The sequence below is a fragment of the Rissa tridactyla genome, chromosome 5, assembly GCF_028500815.1.
Source record: "Rissa tridactyla isolate bRisTri1 chromosome 5, bRisTri1.patW.cur.20221130, whole genome shotgun sequence".
NCBI lineage: Eukaryota > Metazoa > Chordata > Aves > Charadriiformes > Laridae > Rissa > Rissa tridactyla.
In genome coordinates this window covers 42834989-42846999 of record NC_071470.1, presented here as the reverse complement: position 1 = coordinate 42846999, position 12011 = coordinate 42834989, and the positions used below count along the sequence as shown (strand labels likewise).

General features: G+C 37.3%; 1 protein-coding gene across 1 annotated transcript in view; it reads right to left on the bottom strand.

The window, feature by feature from the left end:
- Positions 1–11592, bottom strand: part of SPOCK3 (SPARC (osteonectin), cwcv and kazal like domains proteoglycan 3) — a 287250-nt gene extending 275658 nt beyond the window's left edge. Inside the window, exon 1 of the mRNA XM_054204103.1 lies at positions 11522–11592. Within this exon, the coding sequence (XP_054060078.1) occupies positions 11522–11527 (6 nt within the window). The 5' untranslated portion in view covers positions 11528–11592. The remainder of the gene's footprint in view (positions 1–11521) is intronic.
- Positions 11593–12011: the final 419 nt, after the last annotated feature.

Below are 12011 nucleotides of genomic sequence, written 5' to 3'. Positions count from 1 at the left end.
TGCTGCCAGCAATGAGTCTACTTGATTTACAGCAGTCACTACAAGATCCTTGCTTTGTTGACTCCACACAAAGTGGCCTGTGGAACAAACCAGGGAGGCAAGCTGAGTCTTGAGTCAAGTGCAGCAATTCTTCCAAAACACGTTGTTTAAAGGTTGCAACAACCAGTGAGTTGAAATACTTTAAAGACGGGAGGTTATTTTACTCCGCTACCTCGAAACGTTGTTGATGCACAAGAGTCTAAGGCAGACACAAAGTATATCTGTATATTTTTGAGTTTCATAAATATAAAGTTGCAAAGACTTACAAAGGCAGGTGCTTGAGAGGGAAGACCAGACTACATATTGCAGCACCTGATCCAGAGATCTCCCTCTTCCCTTCCGTCTCCAGCTCACAGACTCCAGGTGTTCCTGTTATATAGGTCAAGAGCTGGTCCCGGAACATAGCCAGCCTTTCAAGGGCGCATTTTATGGAGAATGGATGTTAGGAATGTGAGGTTCTTACAGTCAACTCTTCTCATTTTTTTGCCCTTCTCAGTTCAAATGTCATCAGGAGGAAATTTGACCTTTTTTTTTTCAGAATGATCGTGGCAGTGTTTCACTAAACCCTAAGCATGTTCCTAGCCCATTTTGAATGCAAGCAGAATTTCTCCCCTGCACTGGCAATAGTCTAGTCATAAGAGAAAGCTTTCATGTAACATGCTCCCAGATTTTTACTGAGCTCAGACATGATGGTAACCAGAAAATATGAGGTTATTATGGGCTCAGAGATAATAATCCAAGGCCTTGTCTTTAAGAGGTAGAATGACAGACGTGTTTAAGCATAACTGTTGTTTTCAGTTATTATAAAGATGATGCTTCCCTGGGGAAGTGCACAGACTGCAAAGTGAAAAAAGGTGAGTTTTGTTTTATTTAATTAAAATATAAGAAAAAATATTATTTGGAGTGGAAGTTATATTGTATTTGTTCGGAGGATTTTAATTAAAAAGTTCTCACTTTTTGGATTCTAATTCTTGTGCGCGTAATAAAGATCTCATATATTAACCTAGATGGCCTGTAGGCAACTCACACATTTTAATAACCCAGAAGCAGGTTCCTATGGAGTGTTGTGGAGTGACACATCTATGTATCTGATTTTCCAGGCATTTACTATGTACACTACTTCTCCAAAATTTTTCAGGCTAAAAATTATTCCAGCAGAGTTCAAGTTTCAGCAGATTTACAGACTGGACTCATAAAAAACCTCCATTCAAATAAATATAAAAACAGAATATATGAATAATTAGAAAAGATCACTTTTTGAAATACTTCCTTGGCTATGCAGCTAAGCCAATTTTCATGATCCTTTTCCCTGTAGTTTAAGAGAATTGTATTATTACCATTCCCCAGTGATTCCATTAAAATAGATTGATCTTGTCTTTCAGACAAAAAAAAAAGGCCTGAGAAAATAAAAACCCCATGCAACTTTTTTACCAACCAATTTTCGCAATAGTTTCAGTACTCCCCTTAACCTTTTCTGCATAACTGTGAAAGAGAGGATTGACAAGCTTTACAAAGCCCTATAACTCAATGTACCTTCAGAATACAGCTCCATAACCCTTGCTCAAAGCTACCCACACATCCCAGTGAGAAGAATGTGATCTGTAAGTAAAACCTGGATGCTAAGAAGCTTTGCTTTAACCACAGCTCTGTTTTTGCACTGCTAGCGTTACCAGTGAATACCCCCTGATGAAAAAAGAAACACAGTTAGCAATTACCCCTGTATCCATTTAAGCTGTCAGTATTAACAGGCACCGCTCTTTGGACACCAGACACCGTAATCGGCTGCTTGTTCCTTTTCTAATGAAGCTGTCCAAAAGTGTCTGAAAAGTGATGTCCTTGAGACTAGCAGCTTCAATGGGAACTAGTGATTTCTACTGATTTTTTTCAACTGGTATTGTTTTTCAAGGGACAGTATAGAATTACTGCACAATCTTTGGCGGTGCTTTATAGACATTCTGCTACATATTTCCTATTTCCTCTAACTAGAACACTGGAAGCAAACCTTTATTTCTGTTTTGTAATCTGTGTGCCTATGTCAAGATCAAGGCTATTTAGCTACTCAACAACATTATGAACGAAATTTTTTATAGGCTTTGCATAAGCTTCTCAATATATCATCAAGAAAATTCAAGAGGATGCTTTATTGTATGTTCTGTGGAAAAAGAAAAAGAACAAAGTTCAATTCCTCAGGAAGGCAGAGGATGCTTTTTAATGTAATGATTATTTTTTTTTCACAATAAAAATATTGTACAAGACTATGTCCATGGTTATTTTAATTCCCATGTTCCTAAGGTACAATTCCATTTTATTGTAAAGTTGCTATTGCCAGAAATCAATTGAATACCATTATAGTGAGCTCGTTCAGTACAGCGAATGTCTTACCTTTCATGTTTGGAGGGTACTGAGCTCCTGAAACAAATAATATTTTTTATCCCTGTTGGTAGATTTTTGCTGGGGATTCTCAGTGGCTAAATAGGTCTTACTATGTCAACTGTTTTAGAAAAAAAACACCTAGTAGGAAGTAGCTGCTGCAGTGGAAATTTTAATCAAAACCCTACATATATAAAGCAAATTGTTGGGTACCATCAGAATAAAACACAGCTAAAATGTGAGGAAAACAGCATAACTAATAAAAAGTAACAAAATAATATCAGTATCAATAGAAAATGCTATATGCACTAAGCAAGCTGAAGACCTACCTCATAGTTTGTGTCAGCACCATGAAACAGTGCTAGACCAGCAGTTTTCTTTTTATGCATGTTTTCCTTTGACCTTATTAGTTTGGCTTTTACAAAGACACAGCTGTCAAATTCACAACAAAAATGGAAAAAGAGTTGATCCTATCATATTGACTAGTGCAGAGTCTTCCTTTCTTATTTTTTTTCCATGTCAGCACTATTTTATATCAAATTAGTCTTTTGGTATGATATGTAGAACAACAAAAGAATTACTGCAGGTGGTAAAATCGATACAATAATGTAACTTAGCATGAATACTTGCACTTGAAAAACTCATGCTTTTAATTCAATATTGAGCTACAGAATATTGTTTTCTTCATTCCCAGTTGTCTTACAAGATTTCCTACAAGATTACAGAATTATTTCACATGTATTTTATTTTCTTTAGTTTTCAATACTAATATCAATAGTCACAATACATCTCCAAATACTCTGTCTTTACCTGAACTTACCCAAATGAATGCTAACAATTGTTATTAATAGTTATTATGAATGGGGTTGATCCGCAGATGGACAACAAAAACCTCTAAAAGGTCTGTTATGGTCTTGAAAGGAGACTCAAATTTAGCCTCTAGGATTTTATGTGCGTGTGTATGTGTGTGCAGGTGTGTGAGTGTAGCCACTACTCAGCCTGCACTCCCACATTTTAATGCTTTTTCCTTTTCTCTAGTGAATTTTACATCTCTATATTAGCATACTCATAGACTCTTTCCTAGTTACTATCAGGTATTGCTCTAAATGGATACTTTTCAATTATTATCTTTAACAATGCTTCAGGAGTCAATTTTTAATCATGTTGCTTGAGGGTCTAAATTCACTTGTCCACATCCAGTGTAGACATTTTGATTATGATTAAGTTGCCCAATCTTCTCCGATACATCCTTGGGGGACAATCACCAACATGGGGTTGGTGAATAGGGCAGAGGAGCCCTACACTGTTCTGCAGTGATGTCTGGAGGGCAGGCAGGATGCTTTAATATGTCTGAACTGTCACCAGATGCCAATTTTTAGGGCAACTGAATTTCACCTTTAGTAATGAAAGCAAAAATGGAAGAATAAAGGAACTTGACCTGCTCACTCACCTTTAAAAATGATCTTTTCCAAATGAGGTTAAGGAAGACAGAGTCCCTACAATGGCAAATAGAAACCTTGGCTGTACATCTCTGGCAACAGCTTATGATAAGTAGGAAAGGGCCTGAAAGCATGTGTATCAAGGGCATGGATAAGACTATGGGAAAAAAAATTTAGTGTCATGCAGAAACCGCAACCAAGTGCTATTAAGACAAGAGAAATTTAGAAACTATATTAGAAATATCTTCCTGACACCTATAAAAATCCGGTTGTTGAATAGCTTTTCAAAAGCTACCTTCATTTTCTGTCGCTTGAAACTCCTGACTAGACAGAACAAGAGAGATCTCTAACAACTGTGTTATGGAGAGCACACCTGCACTAGAAGAACAGAGACCTCCCGACCTACTATACCTTTTCCCATTTCTGCCCACTGTGTTCTGTACAAGAACATCCACAGTCAGATTTTTTCCAACACCATACTTTATTAACGACAGGATTCACTTTCACCTTCTATTTAAATTGCTTTCTGAGTTTTGTTGACCCTTACTAAGGTCAATGGGGTGTGCATAAGGAGATACCACTTTCTGAGGGCTAGGAGCCAGGGGAGGAAAGCAAGCAAAACACATTCCAATGGGAAGCTACTGTGGATGGATGGGTGGATGGATGGATGAACACTTGTCCTGGTGCCCTGTGACAGCTCTTAACTCTTGCTGAATTTCTGCAGGCAGTATAGATCTGCTACCACTGATGTAAGTAATGATCCATCACATACTTGCCTCCAAAGTCAGCAGCAAAGTGTAGCTTTAAAAATGGCTATATTGATAACTCCTAAGCTACACAGTGCTGGGGCATACAATGGTCCATACTGTTTAATTGTTAACATACGTCATCACACAATTTGTCTTTTTCAGTGTAAAACTCTCTCCAGCAATGCTCAGGCAAGATAGTAACAACTCCCTCCTGGCAGAGTAGGCAAAAGCAGCTTGCTGTGGAGGAAAGGCAGGTTACCCAAAAAGATGCAGGCCATGCTGTACTACTTCCCCTGAGCTACCTCTGTTAAATAAAACATGTAGCAGACAGGATTAAAAAATGAGCTGAAGAGACACTGAAGTCACGTGTCAGTCTTCTGATGCTCAGTAGTGACATTTTGGTATCTTCCACTTGAAATACTCCTAGAGGGTGGCACTCTGTTCTGTCACCGTAAGTGATTTACAGGCTTAAAGCATGAACAGGTCATGCTCAGTAACAGTAAACCTTGGGCTAACAAGGTTGAGACATTCAATTAGGAGAGACTGTGATTTAGATATGCAAGAAGACTAAGACTGAAAAGCAGAAGCTTATCTCTACCGCCAGTAATTTAGTTATAATTTCTTCGGCTGTGACCTTCCTGTGAAATGTTTCCAGTAGATACTGTACCTTCACTAAGAGCATGACAGTCACCTGATAGAAACACTCTTCTCTAGCAGAATTAAATCACGAACTAATTAGCATAAAAATCACTACATGAATCCTCCTTAATTATCATAAATAACTCAGGCAAGTCATGGACAATGAAGCACTCTTTTTGGTGCAGGTGACTTTTTCTTGGTTTAACATAGGTAAAAAACACTTTTGGGATTCCGTTTCTCATTTGTGTCACATTCTATTTGGCACAAACTCATAAATTTCTCTATAATATTAGTAAAAAATAGCAACGTTTTATAAATGTTAAAACTAAACAGGAAAGGAAGTTTTCAGGGAAAAAATTCAGAGAAAAATAGGCTGAATGAGCAAGAGAAAAAGAAAATTGCAGGAATAAACAACAGATTTTTAGGAATGAGGACAGATGAATGTAAATTCATGTAAATTCACATATTTACATGAATCTTGTGGCTGTTCACTCAACCCCTGCTCAGGTTTTGGCCTGACGCAACGCTCACAGTAAGGCCTGATGTTTGCTGGGAGCAGCGCCAGATAAAGTTTGATTCACAGAGTGTGTTGTCCTGTAAATCTGAGAGATCCAAATGGACTAATACTTAGCCAAAGTGAGCAAAAAATGTGCATGAGCATGGGGGTTAAGAATATATTGAGAAATGAAAACAAATATTTCCAAGGTGTAATTATATCGGGTCTTCCTAATCCCCTAAAGCAGATGTTAACTGGGATTGTATGTCACAGCTGAATACTTTTTATGCTTCTGGGAATTATGCGTATGCATTTGGTCCATTTCAGATTTCAAACGTTCTGTGTTTGTGGTACCTATACCAAAGGCAACTTAACTCTGCCTCCAAGAACACACAAAAGTTATGAGCACTAATAAAAAAGTGTATTTTATTGAATCTATTTACATATTTAATCTCATAAATTTATTTGTTTAACCAAATATAATTAAGATAAAGATATTGTGCATCCAAATATATCCTGTTTATGCATACTGAAGATTCGTGGCAATGTAATCTACTTTATGTTGCCAGTTGTGAATTAGAAAGTCTTCTCTAAATTTTTAGAACTGAACAGATTTACTGACTACTATTTTTTGTCCTTTTATGTAAACTCTCAGCATGTTTAAAAGAAATATTTGCATCCCAGAAGAAATTCGAGATCTTTCAAACATATATTAAAGAAGTCGGTAACTTAATTAATAACGACCCATTAGAGAAATTGTTATGCATATAAACACCCATAAGTCCCAGCAAAATATTTTTTTTTAATCTGAAAATAATTATTTTTGTTTAGAAGAACACTTCAGTCTGTTGGCATGGAGGAAGAGGAGCTTGCTCATCACTCCTTGTAGAAAGTCAATAGGAGTTTGCTGAGACATTAGAAATGCTTCTCGTCCAGTATTGCACCTTCATTTTTATCAGGAATTTGCATTAAAAAGTTTCATACCATAGCAATAACCTACTCAATTAGAAAAAAATTAAGTGACAATACAAGTAGAAGGTTACAGATTAAGACATTCCTAGGAAGGCTTTGAAACACATTACGTAAACAAATACACTTCATTTTTGTAAATAATAGTAAAAGCGTTAAAGTCCTTTTTTCTTTCACACAGTTGTCTACTAAAACAGTTGCCTACTAGTTGTCAGCTATGTTAGGGTGAAACATCTCAGTATCTCAGCCCTATGAACTGAAGAAATGAGACTGCATGTTCAGAAGCTAGAGTGACAGCCTGCAGACAACTGTAAACATGGTAAATAATATAGTTTTAATTCATGAACTTTATTAAATTAGCAGGTTTGCACCTGAGATTTGAACCTGATCCTACCCCAGAGTGTACATAAGCAAGTGGAGCTGATTACAACTGGAAGCAAAATCTGGCCTTCCAACATCCAAGTATTGTAACTTAATGGCTTCACAGTAATTTTCACAGAACATTATTATCAAAATTAATGCTAAACTTTGTGGAGCAGCACTGAATCTCATGCTTCAGAGCTTACACTGTTATAAACCCAACACAGAAGGATAACTAGTTTTGCATACCTAATGCTTTCCTCTGAAGCCTTGGTGGTGGCCTGGACAATCGATTGATTGGCTATTTCCAATTTAGGTATTTGCTTTTTCAAAAATACACTTCCCAAATTAAAGTGCTTGATACAGTTTCAGCTGGAGTCCACTGTTCAGTATAACCATGATTTAAAACTGGATTTAATCCAAAACTATGACACACCACCTCTGTAGCAGCCAGCCTTTAAATGATACAATATAATAAGAAAAGCACTTACTGTATAGCCAGGTAATTAACTATATGAATAACTGAGCAATTTTCCTGCTATAGTTTAATTTGTGAAAACATTTTAATCACCTTTAAGTCAGTAACCCCCATGCAAATACTCTTTGTGTACTGTGAATTTTCAATTTCCTTTTCTTAATTTGCATCCTTTTTAATTGTCTCATCTAAATGCACATTTTTTTTTTTTTCATTAAAAATGGCTTGAGTAATGATGTAGGAATAATATTCTTCAGGGCCTTTTTATTTTCAATTCTAGTCACCTGTGAATTATGTCTTCTTTAATACTTATGTGAAGACCTGCCATTAGGAAGACCATAATAAATATGACTCGTTATCAGAATACAAATGAAAAATAAACCTATACTTTAAAAATTACTAGACCTCTGGGAGGAGTTAGACCTTGATTTATATTACGTCCCCGAAGACTATAAGGCTGTGACAAAGAGTTCTCATTACCTATGCTCTGTCTATGTTTTATCTATCACAGACTTCAGGGCAGACAGTTGTAGACTTACAATGTGCTCATTACAAACCAAGACAGACAGATAAAAGTCCAATAAATATTTACCCAGATTTATCCATACTCAAATAAGAGTCTGAAGGGTCAGACTTCTTATAAAAATTATCATAAGTTCTTTTACAAAATTGCTGATAATATTTTGGTTGGAAGAATATCACTGCAGACATCACTCATGGCAAACTGGCTCTATCCTAAGCACCTCTGATTCGGGGTGGTGCTGAGTGAAATGACCGGGTCTAAGAATTTTCTCACATATAAAATGTATAAATTTATATAAATTTAAAAAATATAAATATAAATTTAGCACAACCAGGGAAGTTTGCTATATGCTCTCACAATTCCCAGTTATTTTATTAATTTATAGAAGCAAATGTTTTAAAAGCCAGGGAATTCATTGCTGGCAGCTAGGTCTTCCCTGGTTGGAGTAACCAAGCGCAGTCAGAAACTGCAGACACTTGCTCGTCCTACTGTCTGGAGGAGCCCAGTACCTACCAGTGACCATGACCGGCACAGAGTCTCAGTTCAAGCAGGCATGTCACATGAAAAACAGAGTTTCAAAACGGGATCAAGGACAGTTATCCATGCGGAAAGCTGCTACTAAAGCAAGACGGTGATCAGGTGCGGGGAGCTTCACCAGCAGCGTTTCCAAAAGGCTGATGCGAGCTCTCCTGCATCGAGGTTTCAGCAGCTCCAGCAGACAATGACTCAAATGAGAAAAGGAACCTGGATTAATAAGGCAAGATCTAAGCTGTAGGGCTTGTAGGGGATTTTATTCATTACCTGAGACATCTCATATATTTTCCCTGGGTGGAAGGAACTTCAGAATAGTTTGTCATTCACCCCAAAAGGTCACCCTTTTCTAAGGCATTTTCCTAGACCATGAGGAGGTAGAGTGGTTTGAAAAGCCTTGAATGCATTATGCTGTTTTAGGCAGACAGTATTTTATTCTGTCTCTACATCAAAAGAGATTGCATTTTAGGGGAATTTTCTGAGCTATGTAATAAACTCTCCTTGTATTTCTCTCTTTTCTTTTATTCTCTCCTATGCTTTCTCGTATTTTACTATCCAATAATATCCAAGAATAGCAGAAAGGCAGAAATGGAGGGAAATCCTGCCAATTCTAAATCTAATAAGGTGCTGAGAAAATTGAGCACAGCTAAGCATGAGACTTGTAAACTGCTCTTTAATTCAACACAAGGTGTTAATCTGAAATATCTCACAGAAGGAAATACCAAAACTCTACGCAACATCTGATTCATGAGAATTTTCATGAGTTCTGTGTGCAGATCGAACAGAATGTATTTCCACAGAAAGGGCAAGAAATGAAGATTATCTTTTTTTGTATAAATGAGTGATGTGCATTTTTATTTCTGAAGAAAAAAATACCCAAGCACTTTGTTATCACTATCCCTTCCCTTTTTATAAAAATTCTGCATCGCAACCTGTCCAGAAAACACTTCCTAGCCTCAAATCAGGTTTTCCCACTTGCTTTTTCAATAGAAATTCATTCTCATGGGACCATTTTGCTCGCACTGAGCTACATCTCAATCAGAAGACAATTCACTGAGGAGACTCAGTTTGAATTTTTGCTTCATCTAGTCACACTCAATTGAACATGGATGCTGGTGATCATTAAAGGCCACGGCTTTCTTCTGACAGTTTTGTGGAAAATGTCCAAAACCCACACAGTGTCTAAATTTCATATTCCCCTGAAATCAGAGGTGCGCACAGTGTGGTGAGATTACCTTCTTCTGTAGCTCTCCCCCCAATACACTTACATTTTGACATTCTCATACATACAGCAGAAATAACCAGGAAAATATGACCAGCATAACAAATGTAACAGCAAAGGTTATAGCAAACACTGGATGTTCATATAGAGTAGGTATGGACCAGTTCCCTAGCTTGCCATGCTTCAAATAATGAAATGATATAGAGATCTGAGAATATCAGAATTATCTTTAAAAAATTATAACTTACTGAATCCATTAAATAATAAAAAAAGCGCCAGCTGTTACACAGGTCCTATTTAGGAACTCCCAAATGCTATACCTATGCTGGAGCAAATGTTTTGTGCCCAGATGAAAGCAGGGAAGCTGCCTGTTGCTGCAGTTCTTTGGCACGGCTAGGAGGCCAGCCAAAGCCCATAAAACAGCTTTGCTTCCAACTTTTTATTAAAAGGACTGAGCAATCCTTAAAAACAAACAAACAAACAAACAAACAAAAACCAAAACAAAACATAATCAAAGAAAGAAAGAAACAAAATGTAACTCTTCAGAAAACTCCCCAGCCTGTTTCCTAACTCACCATTGTCTGCAACTGGGGGCGGAGGGGAAAGAAGGTCGACATAGTGATTACGTCTTCTGCCACATGCTGCAGTTCCTATTGGAGCTCCTAATAGACTCCTATATGGAGTTCCTATATACCCTGCCCATGGCTTATGCAATAGCCAGAGGCTGTGCCTATAGACTTCCACATACCTCTTGGCTGCATGGGAGCCATGTAAACAGGGGTTTTGTTTGTACCATAGATTCCACGACCTACGATCTGAGACCTACAGACTTTAGGTTGAGTAATTCTACCAGGGGGATCTGTTATCTCAGCTTCTTGGTAGCATAAGAAGCACAGCTGAAATGCATGGACCCACCAGGTCATAAGCTACACTTTCCAAAGTGGATGTACGTAAATTTCATGAATTTTCCCCTCACCATGAGATGATACAATCCAAGATGAAAGTTATATATGCTTGTATGTCTGGGACTTATTAATATAAATATCTCCTTTGTGTCTTGGTACATTCTCAAAAGGCCTCAACCATTTCTCTCATCCATAACTTAAAACCAGCTTTAGAACACTTCCATCAATGCAAAGAAAAGTACTGCTTTGAATATATCAAAGTCAGTATATAAATCTCCAGGATATTGCACAATCACATCTTTAAAATGGATATTAAAAAAAGGCAAGGGGGGTGGGGCGTTCAAAACTCATTTACATGTAAAAAAATATTCAGATACTGCCTTCCAATCTCACTTTAGCAAAAACAATATTAATTGAATCATGGCACAAGAGAATAAGTGTCCAAATACAGTAGAAATTAAGTAAAACAAGTTCTCTAAGAGAATGACAGAAGTCTATCAGAGCTTGGCTGTTATGATGACCTTAGAGAAGAAGCTAGGTATGCTTTATACAGAAAAATAGAACAAGAATAACAAAGCAGTAATCTCTGTTCTTGGTAGTGATTTCAACAAAAGTAGTTCACAGACACTAAAAATAGAAAATACACACCAGGTCATGTGTTCCATCTCCTTACCAGGCCAAGATATTTTGACTTACCTGCAAGTCACTTGGAAAAAATCATATTTTTCATGGTTAATACTATAACTTTTTTAAATAGCTTTGAAGTAAAAGCAGTATTGAAGCATAAGGTAATAAAGCTCATACCTTCATTATTGTATTGTTCAGCTGACGAAGATTTTCTGCAGAGGCAGTTTATCAAGAAAGCAGTACAACGGCTTACATTACGAATACTGTTTTTGCAATGCAGGAAGCCTGTTTACTTATTTATAGGTGACAGCTTAGATTCTATCAGGCTGCAGTACTGTCAGGCAGAGACAACCAGCTGACTCGCAGACACTGGGGCCGGAGCACGTCCTGGCAGGAAATCCTGCCCGCACAACCTATGACCAAGACAGAAATGAGGTTGAACCCAACCCTAACAGTGTCAGATCAGGTTGTAAAATGCACCTTTTTGCTAAAGCCTTCTGCCAGAATCACTGCTTTTTAAAACACATTCGTACACACTCACACCTTTCTTCCTTTCGGCATTACAAGGATGGAGCAGAGTACACATAACATTTTGCTCTAGTTTTTCCTAATCTCTAGGGCTTTTACTGAGGATTTTACCCTCAGGCACTGGTTACCAATCTTTAAC